Source organism: Urocitellus parryii, chromosome 3 (genome assembly GCF_045843805.1).
Source record: "Urocitellus parryii isolate mUroPar1 chromosome 3, mUroPar1.hap1, whole genome shotgun sequence".
Classification (NCBI taxonomy): Eukaryota; Metazoa; Chordata; class Mammalia; order Rodentia; family Sciuridae; genus Urocitellus; species Urocitellus parryii.
Window position 1 is genome coordinate 170,215,980 of NC_135533.1, and position 18,181 is coordinate 170,234,160.

Consider the following 18,181-nt stretch of genomic DNA (forward strand, 5'->3'; position numbering starts at 1 on the left):
CCATTTCAATTTGAGTCTTTTGCAGGGTGGGAGATGTTTACTTTCATTTTTCTACATGTAGCTATCCAGTTTTCCCAGCACAATGTTAAAAAGACTTGTTTTTTTTTTAAATCTAAAATATATTTTTGGCACCTTTGTCAAATATCAAATGGCTTTAAATATGTAAATTTATCTACATACAAATTTATCTATGTATATTTTCTATAATAATATAATTTCAGATCAGATACTGTGATGCCTCCTGCTTCACTTTTCTTGCGTGGTATTGCTTTGGCTATTCTGGGTATCTTATTCTTCCAAACAAATTTAAAAATTGTTTTTTCTAATTCTGTGAAGAATGTCATTAGTATTTTTAAAGCCATCATTATTTGGATTTTTTTGTTGTTGTTCTTTTTAGTTATATACGACAGAAGAATCCATTCTGATATAATTATACAAGTATGGAATATATCTTATTCTAGTTAGAGACCCATTCTTTTCATATATGTACATGGGAAAAATTGATTTTTTTCCACTGTCTTTCTGTCATTGGTATTTTGATGGGGATTTCATTGAATCTGTATATTGCTTTTGGTAGTATGGCTTTTTGACAATATTAATTCTGCTTATCCAAGGAATATATCTTTCCATCTTCTAAGGTCTTTCTTCAGTGTTCTATAATTTTCATTGTGGAGCTCTTTAATCTCCTTGATTAGATTAATTCCCAAGTTTCTTTTTTTTTTTTTTTTTTTTAGATTATTGTGAATGGGATGGTCTTATTGATTTCTTCCTCAGGTGATGGGAGCACAGGGAGAAAGCTATTGGCTTATGGGTGTTGATCTTGTATCCTTCTACTTTGCTGAACTCATTTATAAGCTCTAGAAGTCTTCTGGTAGAGTCTTTTGGGTCTTCTAGATATAGGATCATGTCATCAGCAGATAATTTGACTTATCTGTATCCCTTTGATTTCCTTTTCTTGACTGATCGCTCTGCCTAATGTTTCGAGGACTATATTGAATAGAAGTGGTAAGAATTAGACAGCTTTGTCTTATTCCTGATTTTAGAATAAATGCTTTTAGTTTTTCTCAATTTGGTATGATGCTGTCTTTGGTTTATCATAAATAGCCTTTATGATGTTGAGGCAAGTTCCTTCAATCCTTAGCTTCTCTAGCATTTTTAACATTAATGGGTACAGAATTTTATCAAAGGCCTTTTCTTTGTCTATTGAGAGATTATGTGATTCTTGTCCTTAATTTTATTTAAGTGGTGATTTACATTTATTGATTTGCATATGTTGAACCAACCTTGCATCTCTGAAATGAAACCCATTTGATCATGGCATATTATCTTTTTGATTGTTGAAACATTTTATAAACTAAAATTTAGAATAGGGTCTATTATCTAAACATATATGAAAGACAAATCTAAGTTGTCCATTAAAAAAAAAAAAAAGCTAAGAACTAGAACAAAACAGGTACTAGGCAACTGCAGGTGGAAAAGAAATAGTCAAAACAAGAAGGATTTGCTGATAACACCTGGAGCTCTTCTACTCTACCCTATCCAACCCCCAGGGCAACTGTCTCTTTCCCTCCATATAAAAGTTGGATTTAGCCTCTGGACATGGAAAACATAGATCCGTGGGCAGGATACAAGAAATTATTAAGGGCAAGTATGTAGTGGGTACTGAATGGGTAATGAATGCACAGGGTGTACCACTGAATTGTGTTATAGTGTATCAGTGAAAGGTGAATCTAAATTGGCAACAAAGAAAACTAAGAACTGATAGAACCAGGTACTGGGTAACTGGAGGTTAACTGGCCCAGTCTAGCCTATACTAATCAGGCAGGGGATTGAAAAAGACTTCTTATGAATAATATGAGAAGCCCAAGAAGACACAAAGGTAAGGATCTGGGTTTCCCCAACAAATGGTCAGCCAGATCACATCCTGAAGGAAACTTCAAGGTTGACAATTTCCACCAACACAATCAGCTTTTTCTTTTATTCTTCCATTCTTAACTATAAGCATTTAAGAATTACCGGATATATAAGAACATGAAAGTTAGAAATCAAAACAGACAAAACAAGCAACTTAGAGAAAGCAGAGATTAGTGTCAACTTGCCATCAAGTGGAGGGGGGTTAACATCCTCTGAGAGAAGAAAAACTACTGCATCCTTAAAACAAGAATGGTATACTTGAGAAATGCAGATTAAAACTACACTGAGATTCCATCTCACTCCAGAATGCCAATCATCAAGAATACAAGTAACAATAAATGCTGGCAAGGATGTGGAGAAAAAGGTACACTCATACATTGCTGATGGGACTACAAATTGGTGCAACCACTCTGAAAACCATATGGAGATTCCTCAGAAAACTCAGAATGGAACCCCCATTTGGCCCAGTTATTCCACTCCTCAGGATATACCTAAAGGTAATATAAAATGGCTAAATGCTCATTTACTATAATATAGAGTCAATAAATGTGTCTAAAAATCAATGCCTAAAACATGGCACATAATGTTTTGAAAATGAAAAAGTCTTAATACCAGAATTATATTGTGAAGAACAGGAAGCAATCACTTCTGAGAAGGGAGGATGTGGAAAGGGATAGGAAAGGGACTATTATTCTATGTTCTAAGCTTTCTACTGCTCTTTGGTTTTTTAAACATGTGTGTGTATTATTTGAAAAGAAGTATTTTTAAATAAGCTTAACAATTTTTCTACATGTGTATTTCAACATTTTTTTCATATTATTGAACCATCAAATTATAAAATGTCAAATTCACATTTCAGCTACTAAGAAAACATAAAGCTGACAAACTTATAAAACTAATGTAATTAGTACATTTATTAACTTCTCCAGTAAACATATTTGTCTTTGACTATAATCAACAAGGTGGCTAGGGGATTGAGTGAGATAATAGTTTGAGAGTAACAGTCATAAAAAGCAAGGGAAACACAGCAGCCCCTGCAGCCTTGAAGCAGTGGTCAAGTGGTCTCACCGGAGGAAAGCACCTCTGGGGAGCAGCTTCAGCACCACACTGTTTGAGGTAGTCGGCCCAGTCGAAGTCCTGGCTTGGGTAGCCTACATGGAGACAAAGAGCAATGATTCACATCACATGTGCTTGCCTAGCTTTACCCCTTGGCCATGTGTCCATCCATAAACTTCCAAGGTTGCTAATCTAAGGATTTTTGATCATCTTAGAGAGCATAAAAAACACTTCATAAATCCAAACCACAATTAATTTTTCAATGCTAGATATCAAACTTAGGGCCTACATAGTTAATTTTATAAAATAAAACAACTCTGTCCAAACTATACAGTGGAATTCTTTGGAATTTGGAATTTTAAATTTCAAATTGGGCATTTATTTATTTTTTAACCTTTTTTTTTTTTTTTTAAATGTGGTACTGGGGATCAAACCCAGTGCCTTACACATGCTAGGCAAATGCTCTACCACTAAGCCACAACCTGGGTCCTGGGCATTTATTTTTAACAATATTTTTTACTAAAATCATTTTATTTGCTACATCTTTAGGATATTTCTCTATATCTTAAAAGCAATCACTTTTAATGATATTTGAAATTAAGCTGTATTTTATATATTAGTTGACAGCAATTTACCAAAGAATCTAACACAATTATGACCGGACTTGATTTACACATATAAATCTAGTATTATTATCAATTTTATTAGGAGGTAAGCTCTGAAGGAAAAGAGATAACAAACAGTACTATTTAATAAGTGAAGATTTTTTTTTGATAAAGCTATTTCTTTAAACATATCTTAGCTAATAATAATACAACGTTCTTAGCACTGTTTTCAGATTCAGGTACAATAGAATTTCAGAATCTCAAAGCTCTCAGAGATGCAGAGAAGATGGTTAATGGACATGGGATACAGCTGATAAGAGAAATAACTTCTGGAAGGGTAACTAGGATTAATGAGAATTGAATATTCTAAACAGCTAGTAGATTTTTAATGTTCCCAACACATACATACACACACACACACACACACACACACTCTGAAATGAGATAGACATGCCAATTATCCTCATCTGATCATTGTACACTATTTGTATATATTAAAATGCTACACTGTATCCCATATACATATAATTGCTACATGACAATAAGAAAAGAACACCTTAAAATATCAATGCTCTTATAATCTGAATTATTAATTCATTTCAGAAAAAAAGTTGAGCTTAATTCCCTACTTTATTCTACCAATATTCTTCAGAGTATCTCCAATCGAATGACTTGAATCAGCACCATCTGTGTACAAAAAGCTGATAAGGCCTGACTGCTTCACTAAACTTCTCTCTGCCGTCACAGAGCTTAATACCACAAAGGCACAGAGGAGGCTACTCAAGACTATGCCCTCCTTCAGCCCTTTAATTATCTTTTCCATATAACTGAGAAAGGTACCACACTCTCCCTGTGTCCCTACCATGTTTCTCAACAGTACATTTTCATTTGTTTAATCTACTTTATTTACAAGATAGTTGGCTTGTCTACAACAGTGCTGAAAGCTCCAATATCTTTAATAATTGTTTTTTTTTTTCCTTTTCACATGAAGGTGCAAGCCCAAGCATTCCTACAAAGCAAGAACATTCTTCTGTAGGTGTTCCATACAACACCCTCCTACCAGACACTCCTACAGTTTGCTCCACTGATGGAGGAGAATCTGGGTATTTCTCCTTGAAGAGTCTGTGTTGTGCTCATTTTTGTCTCCCCAGTGATAAGTTCAATATTTGGTTCATAGCAAACATTCCATAAATGTTTACTAGCTGAATGGAAAGCAAAAGGTTTGAGTTTACAGCTTGTTAACACAAAAGAGTACTTCTATAGCTCAGTGTTTCAGCAATCAACATTTAGAAAGTGAAGCCATGCTTACCAAAAGCTTACTAATGAAGTACACATAGACCACTGCTCAAATAATCAGATTCACTGATATAAAAGATCAGATACTCATCTGACATTTTCCAGATACTCCAGGTTTAAAAATATCAAAAACTTCAGACAAGCTCAACTAAATCAAAATTAAATGCCTTGATTAAAAGGTCAGAGATTATATTTTGAAAGTTGAAAACACTAGGAAAATAAAATAATAAAGCCTCTGAGTCCTACTCTTGACCATAACTTCCCACAAGGCCCAGATACCTAAAAATTAATAACCTACATTATAGTTCTAGCTGTTAAAGCCTCTTCTCACAAGCCACTCTCAAAGTTCAGCATGCATCCAAACCCACCCTTCTGTGAACTCCTAACATGACACAAGATGGAATGGACTAAGGAGTCAGCACAAAATCTAAACTTGAACCAGACCTTCTGATTATGCAGATATATGCATCAAATACAAGAAAAGAACACACTTAAGAGATTCTTAGCTTTATAACTTTTAAAATGTAAATATATGGAATCTAGACCTTCATTTACACTTGTCTGAGGCCCCCCAAATATTAAGAACACCAGGAGAAGGACAAAAGATTCTAGCAATTCCACCTAACATATCTCATCTCAAGAAACAACACAGAAGAGTACAAATGTGCACCTGGAGGTGGGCTGATGTGTAGACCATTCTTCAGACTCCACTGCACAGGGAAGATGCCAGGACTGTTGACATGGCACACAAATGATCGCCGTGCATGGTCCCCAGGTCGCAAGTCATCCATTTCCACCAGAAAGTACTTCTCATCAAAAACCTGTACACACAATAAATAAAACACACAATGTGTGTGTGTGTGTGTATAAATGTATATACACACATATACATATATGTGTTTTTCCTTGGCATAGTCAAACAAGTCACAAGAGTTCATAGTCCCATTGGGTATTAATAATGCTAAACAATTGATAAATGTTAACTCAATATCAGGTAATATTTTAATTATATGCTTTTCATATATTAATCCAACTTTAATCTTCCTAACAATCTAGGTACATTATCAACTCCACCTTGCAAATTAAGGGAAAAGAGTTTAAAGAAATGTTAAATAACTTGCCCTAGGGTACACAAAGCCAAGAAAATGAGAATCTGGATTCAAACCAAGTGGTTGGTCAAAATTTAGTTTACAGGGGATCAACCACACTAGTATTATGTGAATGTACCCCTCCAAAGCTGCTGTTAATGCAGGAATATTCAGAGGTAAAATGATCATATGTTATGAGAGCTATAACCTAATTAGTCGGTCCTAGTGTGAATGAACTGAATGAGTGGTAACTGTAGGCAAGTGGGGTATAACTGAAGGAGGTGGGTCACTGGGGTGTGCCCTAAAAGGGTCATTCTCCTGTGGCAGGTTCCCCCCACATCTCTCTGCTTCCAGACTGTGTCATGAAGTGAGTAGCTTTCCTCCACCAGCCCATTTTACTAGGATGCGCTGCCTCATCTTGGGCCCAGAGCAATGGAGTTGGCCGTCTATGGACTGAGCCATGAATCCCAAATAAACATTTCTTCTAAGTTATTGTTAGTATTTTTGTTACAGTGATACAAAAGCTTACTAAAACAATTTAAGTTTTTAGATCCTAATCCAGTTTCAAATGCCAAAGAAGAGAAAATAATGAACTTCTTCTTGCTCTTAACTAGCCCATATTTCTGAAAGATTCCAAATAGGGTCTTAGGACCTTACTTACAGATTCAGAATCCCTCCTTGCTCTGAGGATAATCTTCTGGCAAGACAAGGAAATTTACATATCTATATGGGTCAGATGACTTATCATTCAAGCAATTATTGTCTAGTTATGCTTCAACATAGGTTATACTTTCAGTAAATGAACTTCTGCTCTAGTCTTAAACTGAAACCCCTCCTTTATGTAGTAAACAAGTAACTGAGCCTTGAAAAAATGCTTACCTCTTGAGGATGCTCCTGGTAAGGGCCTTTCTTTTGTCAGATTTCAGAACAATTAAAGTCTGAATTTGGAATAATGGTCATAGCCATCCCACTGCTAGATCTTGTGATGCTAATTGCCCCCACACACCTCCTCATTGTAAGAAGCCCTGCATCTGGTTGAATGCTTGCTGATGATACTACCTGCCTCCATACTTTATAGACACTAATGCCTACTAGGATTACTCCAAAGAATGGGTGAGGGGTCACCATTTAGCTGCCCAGGCCCTAGTCTGCATTGGCTGGTTAGGGCTACCAAGCTCTAAAGAAGTGAGAGATCACAGAAAACTGGAAATATAATACGAAATGTGCACAGAAGTAATTCTGACCACATAACTATGAGTTGGATTAGTAGAGTATAAAGATTAGAACCCTGCGATTTCCTACAACAGTCACCCTGATGGAGATTCTTACCAAGGAGAATTGCTCCCACTTTACCTTAATGACTGTAGCAGGAGAGATCCCAAAAGGAGACCAGGGGTCCACAGCTTCCAATTTCATATTTACAGAGAATGTATGAATGCCAATAACTTGTTTATCCTGAAATGCAAACACCAAAAGGGAATAAAAATACAGTGTTTTTATATTAGTTTTATGTTCATATGTAACTGAATATTGTTCTAATTAATTCAAATAATGGAACTGATTTTTTTTCCCCTGGAAAAAAACTGTTCAGGATCAAACAACAGAGAAAGTACTCCTATTCACTACATTTGAAACATAAGAAACATCTTGAAGAAAAACCAAAAACATTTTATAGTAAAGTAGGACTATGTATTTAGGAGTAGAAAATATGATATGGGGAGAACACACAGACAAATGTTGGAAGAAAATAAGGGTGATCCTTCCTCCAACCTTAACCCCTCCTCCCCCAGACAGAAGGCTATAGCACTCCTACCTCAAGGGGTTATTTTTCACTTCTCTCTTCCCCAAACTGCTTTGCTTTACTCTATTGTAAGGAGATGAATACCTATTTATCACATGTTTTTGTTTTACCTTAAATAAGTAAGATGGTAATGGCTCTTCCTCTTCCTCTTTCACTTTAGCCAAAATCTCTTGCCACTCAGTTTCATTTTTCAGATGTTTGATGGCTTCATTAAGACAAGACAAAATGCTTTAGAAAACCTATACACTTTTTAACTATTCTGAAAGCATTCACATTAAACAACAACAAAAACTTTCCACTGGAAATTGTCCCATTGGTTTACACCCATCTTCACTCAAAAGCACTTGCACCTTAACCTCAGTACTAGGCTTTGTGAAAATACCTATGAAAATACCTAAGTTTACTGTTGTAAACTATAAAATAATATAATACACACCCAAACAAGGGCACATAATAAGTGCATATTTATATAAATAACAATTTATTATTGTAATTTCCTTTAAAACAAGTTGTTAAGAACTCAATTTACTGTATACACCTATCTGAATGCTACCTAGAGAATTTTTTTCTTTAATCTGATAAATGGTCAGAATAGGTTAGGTAAGAGTTTCTGAGGCATATCAATATGTGTGAGGTATATTATAAGTGCAAGAAAAGTAAAAGAAAAGCAGGCAATTCATAACACCACATATATTTGTGTTAATCTCTTCTATGTGAATAAAAGCTTTCAAAATATGTAGAACACATTTTTTCAGTCACATAGATATTAATACTAATATGATATAACAATAATGTAATAGTTGATAGAAAAATTCTATATTATTTTTCACCTAATGGGGGCTGAAGCTCATATCCTTGTTGAGCAGCCCAACCAACATGATGAAGAAATGGATCCAAGTAATACAACCAATGTTCAAAATTGTTGGGACTTTCAAGTCCTTCATAACACAGCTTCAGCCGTCCCCCAATGTTTTCTACTACAGTAACAATCCAAGTGCTTAAAGTGTCCCGAAAAGCTTGGCATTCTAGCCTGGATCCTGGAGCAACGAGATCTAAGGGATTCCGTCCATTACGGAGCTGTAAGTTAAAAAAGTAAAATGGTTAAATAAGAAAAGTTAACATGGTATTTTTTAAAAGTTCTAAATAATCCCAAACCATCCTTCATATTTTTATTCATTCAAAAGCCAGTTACATCAAATTGTCTGCTATCATGCAAGCCTCTTATAGTATTACTTTTAGATGATATGGAAATCTTTTAAAGAATACCTACAATAAAATTATTCTAACAAATTTCTCTAGAATATTATTTAGCTCATTTACTAAGAATTTTTTAAATGTAATTATTGTCTAATTATAAATGCAAAACTGATTATCATTAAAGAAAAAAAATCCAACAGGTCAAAGTCTCCTATAATTTCACTTCTAAGAAAGAACCAGGGTAAGTATTTGTCATATACTCTTTGTCTTCATAGAATTCATTATCTACCTCTTTCTCTCCTATTTTTTTCAAAATGGGAACACCTTATACTGTTTTTTAATTTGTTCTTCACGTAACACATCAAAATATCTTTTTATTATATCAAATGTAAGTCTTCCTCATCTTTTAAACTGTTTTATGATATTTCTTATTATAGTGGGCAATAGTTTATCCACTTTCCTTCTGATGGCATTTTGCTTGTTTCTGATTTTTACTCCTTTCAGAATGTTTTAATGAACACAGTAAGAACTTTTGACTACACGAAGGAAAGTGAAAATTCAATTCTATCTAGATATATATTAAAAACAATAATAAAGAATAAAAAAGGAAGTGCTGGGGATGTAGCTCAGTGGTAGAGCATTTGCCTAATATGCTCAAGATCTGGGTTCAATCCCCAGTACCAAAAAAAATTTTTTTAAAAGGAAAAAGGAAGGAAGAAAGGAAGAAAGAAGAGAAGGAACTGGGAATGTGGGAGAGCATATGCTTAGCATACATGAGGACCTAGGTTCAACCCTTAGCACTGCAAAAATACTCATTCCAAAGTCATCACCTAATCATCTCTTAATACTCAACCTAACGCCTTTTTCTGAGTAAGAACTGCTCAGTGAAACTGCCATATCCAGGTATAGAAAAGAACTTATGAATGCATTAGGGAACACATTCATAGTTAAATATTTCCATACAGAAGAACCGTGATCAATAAAGAGCAGAATATTTTAACTGGGCATGGTGGCACATGCTTGTAGTCCCAGCAGGTCAGGAGGCTGAAGCAGGAGGATCAGGAGTTCAAAGCCAGCCTCAGCAATGGCAAGGCACTTAGCAACTCAGTGAGACCCTGTCTCTAAATAAAATACAAAATAGGGCTGGGAATGTGGTTCAGTGGTCAAGTGCCCCTGAGTTCAATCCCTGGTACATCCCCCCACAAAAAAAAAAAAAAAAAAAAAAGAAAGAAAGAGAAGAGCAGAATATTTTATCAATTCATTTGTTCCTGATTTCATTCATTCATTCAAATTTTACTGAGTATTTGGTATATATCAGACCCTGACTACTAAGCATGATGAAATGAGTCAGAGCACAAAAAATAAAGAATAGCTTGAGGGCTGGGGATGTGGCTCAAGCAGTAGCGCGCTCGCCTGGCATGCATGCGGCCCGGGTTCGATCCTCAGCACCACATACAAACAAAGATGTTGTGTCCGCCATAAACTAAAAAATAAATATTAAAAATTCTCTCTCCCTCCCTCTCTTTCTCTCTCTCACTCTCTCTTAAAAAAAAAAGAATAAAATAAATGTTAAAAATGGTAATAATGGTACACTGTTGTTTAAAAAAAAAAAAGAATAGCTTGAAATAGTGTTTATCAGACAAGATTTAAAAGGGCATGTGAATAGATCACAGAATTAGATTTAAGAGCTAAAACTATAACTATAAAACATGTATAAGAAAATATAATACTGTCTTCTTGACAACACAATTTTTTTCAATGATATAATAGCAGAAAATTTCCCAAACCTAAAGAATAGAATGGAAAATCAAACACAAGCGGCATACAGGGCCCCAAATGTACAAAATTACAGCAGACCCACACCAATACACATTATAATGAGAATGAATAATAAGAAAATAAAGAGAAAATCTTAAAGGCCATGAGAGAAAAAAAAATCAAATTACATATAGGGGGAAACCAATTCAAATCTCAACGGATATCTCAATGCAGACTCTCAAAGTTAGGAGGTCCTGGAATAATATATTTCAAGCTCTGAAAGAAAATGGATGCCAACCAAGAATTTTATATCCAGCAAAATTAAGTTTCAGATTTGAAGATGAAATTAAAACCTTCCATGATAAACAAAAATTAAAAGAATTCACAAGTAGAAAGCCTACACTACAGAAGATTCTCAACAAAATATTCCATGAGGATGAAGTAAAAACCAGGAAAGGGAAGATTTACACTAAAAAAATATTCAACCAAAGGAGAACTAAATCAAATTAAAAACCATAAACAAGTCAAAATGATAGGGAATACAAATTATATTTCAATAATAACCTTGAATGTTAACAGCCTAAATTCATCAATCAAAAGACATAGACTGGCAGATTAGATTAAAAAGCAAGACCCAACATTATGCTGTCTTCAAGAGACTCACCTCATGGGCAAAGACATTCACAGGCTGAAGGTAAAAGGAATGGAAAAAAACATATCACTCATATGGACTGCATCAACAAGCAGGGGCTTCCATCCTCATCTCAGATAAACTAGACTTCAAACCAAAATTAATCAGAAGAGACAAAAAAGGATATATCATACTTCTTAAGGGAAGTATATGTCAGCAGGACATGACAATTATAAATATTTATGTCCCAAACAATGCAACATCTATATACATCAAACAAATCCTTCCCAATTGCAAGAATCAAATAGACCACAACACAATAATACTGGGTGACTTTAACAAACCTCTCTCACTACTGGACAGATCTTCCAAACAAAACTAAATAAACTACAGAACTAAATAATGCAATGAATAATTTATACTTAACAGACATATATAGAATATTTCATCTATCAACAAGTGAATATATTTTCTTCTCGGCAGCACATGGCTCTTTCTCTAAAATAGACCATATCTTATGCCACAAAGCAACTCTTAGTAAATACAAAAAAACCGGAGACAAAACCCTGCATTCTATCAGATCACAATGGAATGAAATTAGAAATTAAATTAAAAGAACGAATGGAAACTAAATAATACACTATTGAATGATGAATGGATAGTAGAAGAAATCAAGCATGAAATTAAAAAAATTCTTAGAGGTAAATGAGAACACTGATACAACATATCAAAATCTCTGGTATAGTATGAAGGCAGTACTAAGAGAAAAGTTTATTGCACTGAGTACATTCATTAAAAGAATAAACAGTCAACAAATAAATGACCTAAAACTACATCTCAAAGCCCTAGAAAAAGAAGAATAAATCAACACCAAAAGCAGAAGACAGGAAATAATTAAAATCAGAGCTAAAGTCAATAAAATCGAAACAAAAGAAACAATTAAAAAATTCACAAAACAAAAAGTTGATTCTTTTTTTTTTTTTTTTTTTTAGAGGAAGAAAGGTTTATTTAGGGGCTCACGGCTTTAGAAAAAAGTTGATTCTTTGAAAAAAATAAATAAAATAGATAACCTCTGGCCATGCTGACAAAGAGAAAAAGAGAAAACTCAAATGACTAAATTACAAAATGAAGAAGGAAATATCACAACGGACATGTCTGAAGCAGAGAAGATAATTAGAAACTATTTTGAAAATTTATACTCCAATAAAATAGAAAACATAGAAGACATCAACAAATTTCTAGAGACCTACTAAAACTGAAGGAGGAGGTCACACACAATTTAAATATCTCTATTACAAGTAATGAAATAAAAAACGCCATCAAAAGCCTACCAACAGGACCGGGTGTCCTCCAGTGCGGGCAAGGACAAAACTTTTTTGTGTAGAGTTATGCTACCTTAACTATCTAGAGATGCATCTTAACCCTTATGAGCCCTTCAGCGCGACCTGAGGGCTGGCTGTCACCTGCGAACCTGCTGACCTTTAATAACCCTCATCTGCTGAGCTCTGGAAGTGCTTGCTCCTCTCCATCTGTCTCCCTGAAATGAATCGGACCCTGGGATAGTGTTGGCAGAAGGCCTGTCAGCCTTCTGATTGGTTCAGCAGATTGGTTCAGAATGCAGGTGAACACATCTGCACTGCACAGCTTGGATGGACACCCCAAGCTGGGCATCCTTCACCTCCAGGAGAGATAAGGGTACCAGTCCCTACCAGAGTGTGACCCCACCAACTGTAGCTATAGGAGGCAAGAAAAGAAGCAGTCCTTTAGATGGTGCCTTGGTGGCCAGTGGGGTGACAATGTGTTGACATCACCCCCAGGGTGACACTTAGACCAGGAACCGCCATCAGATGGTGTGTGGACAGCAGCACTTGTGGCAAGGGCCTAGGGAACACCTGGGAAAGCTTGGGCCTCAAAGGCACTGCCTGCCAGGATTTTTTGTGCAGAACATCATGTTTGGGATAGGGCTTCCTGTTCCTGAGGTTGGGGTACTTTGGAAATTTGTAAGGAAAACGGGATTACCTTTCTTAAACTCCAATGAAAACCTGCGCTGGCCGGAAGGGTTAGAAGACGTCTTGCTAGACCTCTGGTTGCTTATATTGAAATACAGGAATGCATGTTAAGACTGATTTCTACTCTGGTGATAACAGGGAGGTGACTTTGTTCCTTTCTTTTGCTTTATTTAATAATAAAGAATAAACTGGGCTGGGGATGTGGCTCAAGCGGTAGCGGGCTCACCTGGCATGTGTGCGGCCCGGGTTCGATCCTCAGCACCACATACAAACAAAGATGTTGTGTCCACCGAAAAGCAAAAAATAAATATTAAAAAAAAATTCTCTCTCTCTCTCTTTAAAAAAAAAAAAAAAAAGAATAAACTGACCACGCATCATTAAAAAAAAAAAAGCCTACCAACCAAGAAAAGCTCAGGACCAGACAGATTCTCAGCCGAGCTCTGTAAAACTTTCGAAGAATTAATACCAATACTCTTCAAAGTATTCCATGAAATAGAAAAGGAGAGAATCCTTTCAAACTCATTCTTTGAGGGTAATATCACCCTGATACCAAAACCAGACATAGACATACCAAGGAAAGAAAACTTCAGACCAATATCCCTGATGAATACAGATGTAAAAATTCATAATAAAATTCAGCCAAACTGCATACAAAAATATATTATAAAGATCAAGTGGGGTTCATCCCAGGATGCAGGGTTGGTTCAACATATGGAAATCAATAAGTGTAATTTAATAGACTTAAAAACAAGAATCATATGATCATCTCCACAGATGTAGAAAAAAGCATTTGACAAAATACAGTACACCTTCATGTTCAAAACACTAGAAAAACTAGAGACAGTAGGAACATAGCTCAACATTATAAAAGCTACCTATGCTAAACCCAAGGCCAGCATCATTCTAAATGGAGAAAAATTGAAAGCATTCCCTATAAAAACTGGAACAAGACAAGGACAATTCCTCTTTCACTACTTCTATTCAACATCATCTTTGAAACTCTAGCCAGAGCAATTAGACAGAAGAAATTACTTAAAGAAATACAAATTACCTATTTGATTGAACTCAAACTATCATTATTTCCTGATGACATGCCTCTATATCTAGAAGATCCAAAAAATTCTACCAGAAAATGTCTAGAACTAATAAGTGAATTCAGTAAAGTAGCAGGATATAAAATCAACATTCATAAATCAAATGCATTCTTCTACATCTGTGAATCCACTGAAAGAGAAATTAGAGAAACTACCCCATTCACGATAGCCTCAAATGAAATCAAATCCCTGGAAATCAATCTAACAAAAGAGGTGAAAGACCTCTACAATGAAAACTCCAGAACACTAAAGAAAGAAATTAAAGAAAACCTCAGAAGATGGAAAGATCTCCCATGTAATCTGGATAGGCAGAATTAATATTGTCAAAATGGCCATATTACCAAAAATTGTTATACAAACTTAATGCAATTCCTATTAAAATCCTAATGACATTCTTCATAGAAATAGAAAAGAGAATCATGAAATTTATTTGGAAAAATAAGAGTCCGAGAATAGCCAAAGTAATCCTTAACAAGAAAAGTGAAGCAGGAGGAATCACAATACCAGATCTCGAACCATATTACAGGGGCTAAGGTTGTGGCTCAGCAGTAGACCACTTGTCCAGCATGTGCAAGGCCCTGGGTTCGATTTTTTAAAAAATTTTTAAAAAAAACTATACTACAGAGCTATAGTAACAAAATGGCATGGAATTGGCACCAAAATAGACTTGTAGACCAATGGAACAGAATAGAGGACACAGCGACAAACCCACATAAATACAGTTATCGCATATTAGACAAAGGTGCCAAAAAAGCATTCACCGGAGAAAACATAGCCTCTTCAACAAATGGTGCTGGCAAAACTGGAAATTGATATGTAGTAAAATGAAATTGAACTTCTATCTCTCCCTGCACAAAAATCAACTCAACGTGGATCAAAGATTTAGGCACTAGAACAGAGACCCTGCACCTAGTAGAAGAAAAAGTAGGCCCAAATCTTTACCATGTTGGCCTAGGATCTGACTTCCCTAACAAGACTCCTAAAGCACAAGAAGTAAAATCAAGGATCAATAAATGGGATGGATTCAAATTAAAAAGCTTCTTCTCAGCAAAGGAAACAATCAGTAATGTGAGAAAAGAGTCTACAGATAGGGAGAAAATCTTTACCACATGCACCTCCAATAAAGTATTAATCTCTAGGATATATAAAGAACTCAAAAAATTAACACCAAAAAAAAACAAATAACTCTCAATCAATAAATGGGCTAAGGAACTGAACAGACACTTCACAGAAGAAGAAATATAATCAATCAACAAATATATTAAAAAGTGTTCAACATCTTTGACAATTAAGATTTCTTCAGCAAATAGTGATAGTTCGAGTTCTACTTTATCTAATTGTATCCCTTTAATTTCTTTCTTTTGTTTAATTGCTCTGGCTAGAACTACTCTAAGATTTCATCTCACTCCAGTCAGAATGGCAATCATCAAGAATACAGGCAACAATAAATGTTGATGAGGGATGTAGGGAAAAAGGTACACTCATACATTGCTGGTGGAACTGCAAATTGGTACAACCACTATGGAAAGCAGTATGGAGATTCCTCAGAAAACTGGGGATGGAACCACCATTTGACCTAGCTATCCCATTCCTTGATTTATACTCAAAGGACTTAATAAAATCTGCATATGACAGTAATGCAGCCATGTCAGTGTTCATAGCAGCTCAATTCACAATAGCTAAACGATGGAATCAACCTAGATGTTCTTCAATAGATGAATGGATAAAACGTGGTATATATATATATTTTTTTTCCCAATGGAATAATAATCAGCTTTAAAGAAGAATGAAATTATGGCATTAGCCAGCAAATGGATAGAGTTGGAGACTTATCATGCTAAGCAAAATAAACCAATCCCAAAAAACCAAAGTTCGAATGTTTTCTCTAATATGTGGATGCTAATTCACATTAAGGGGTGGGGAACTAGAGAAGAATAGAGTTAATTTAGATTAGGTAGACGGAAGGGAAGGGAAGGGAGGGGAGGGGAGGGGAGGGGAGGACATGTGGGGATAGGAAGGATAGTAGAACAGAACAGACATTATTACTTTATGTACATATGTGACTGCATGACCAATGTGATTCTACAACATGTACACTCAGAAAAATGAGAAATTATATCTCATAAGTGCATTCTACTGTCATGTATAACTAATTAAAACAAATTAAAAAATTTAAAACTCTGATCTGTATTTATATCTAGAATGTATAAGAAACTCTTATAATTCAATAATAAAAATATAACCCAGTTATAAAATGGGCAAAGACACTGCTCCAATAATGAAACATGAGTGGCCAATATGCTTGACCTCATTAGCCCCTTAGGGAAAGGCAAATAAAAATGAGATACCATACTCACTAGAATAGCTATAACCAAAAGATAACATGTATTGACAAGAAGATAAAGAAACAAAAAAATCTTTATACATCACAGTTCACATGTGCCATACAGAATGCTACAGGTATACTAGAAAGTGACAACATATGATTTAGAAATTTAATAAACAATAAATTAATTATGTAATCAAGAAATCTATATTCACTAACAAGTTCAAAAGATACACTAACTTTTTAAAAAATATTTATTTTTTAGTTGTATGTGAACCCAATATCTTTATTTTATTTTTTATGTGGGTGCTAAGGATCAAACCCGGTACCTCAAACATATTAGGCAAGCACTCTACGAGCCATAACCCCAGCCCTTAAAAGCTACACTAACTTAAAAGGACTGCTGAAAGCAGGTAGGAGTAAGAAAGGTCCAATGTATTCTGAGAAAAAAGAAAAAGGGTCTCAAGTTATCTGGTGTAAGAGTTACAAATGTACCCTCTGAAGCAGAATCAACACCTGTTCAGTTCCATAGTTAAGAGTTTAAAAGACCTCATTTTCCAACTGTGTATAAGAATCTAGAAAACTGGTTTTGTATGTCTTAGCAACGAATCCAGAATCAATATTTTAGGGCACTAAGACAGCCACCAGTTTTCAGTTTCTTAGGATGTTTAAATTTTTCAATACTTACGCCTATGTCTTTAGTAATAATGATTTTCTCCTTCAGAGCAGCATATTAGCAACCAATTTATTTCTTTGCAAACGTTTTTTCCATGCTGGTTTGGCATGTAGTAATACTTACGCCCTCTAGCAGCGGAACAGGAGGACTACAAGCTCCTATCAAGGTCTGCTGCAGAAATGTATCCCAATCGGACACTTTATCTCTGATGCCTAGATAAAAAAAAAAAAAATACTGTTACTCATGTGTCAGCCAAAGAACACAAAGGAACTAAACACATGGTAATGGCTTTGAGGTGTGTTTTTCATTTTAAAATCTAAGACTTCAATGCACTGTTTATTCAGGAGCTTGAAAAGACCAAAAAAAAAAAAAAAGTCCTCATAGATAGAACTTCTTTGTGATTAATTTAATAAGAACTGTGTAAAAAACAAAGAGAATAGGTGTTGTAAACAAAACAACTCAGTGATGGGTGTGGTGGCACCTGTAATCCCAGTTACACAGAAGGCTGAGAGAGGATGGCAAGTTCAAGACCAGTCTTGGTGACTTAGCAGATCTGACCTTTTTTTTTTGGAGGGGAAGGAATGGAAAGAATGCTTCATGAGTGGAGTTATAGGTGCCATCAAAAGGCAGCTAAGGTCTGGTTGTCCTTTTGTGTCATTAGCAGATTTTATAGTTAATACTGATTCACTAGGGGGCTAAAAAATGATAATATTCTAATTCTATAATTCCT

At 35.1% G+C, this 18,181-nt stretch overlaps 1 protein-coding gene across 1 annotated transcript in view; it reads right to left on the minus strand.

The window, feature by feature from the left end:
- The window catches only part of Sfmbt1 (Scm like with four mbt domains 1), a 139,973-nt gene that overhangs the window by 28,979 nt on the left and 92,813 nt on the right, over positions 1–18,181 (minus strand). The window contains exons 5-10 of the mRNA XM_026388573.2: positions 17,575–17,663; positions 8,591–8,837; positions 7,871–7,965; positions 7,313–7,414; positions 5,542–5,692; positions 2,983–3,065 (exon numbers count right to left, since the gene is read on the minus strand). Coding sequence (XP_026244358.1) covers positions 2,983–3,065; positions 5,542–5,692; positions 7,313–7,414; positions 7,871–7,965; positions 8,591–8,837; positions 17,575–17,663 — 767 coding nt within the window. The remainder of the gene's footprint in view (positions 1–2,982; positions 3,066–5,541; positions 5,693–7,312; positions 7,415–7,870; positions 7,966–8,590; positions 8,838–17,574; positions 17,664–18,181) is intronic.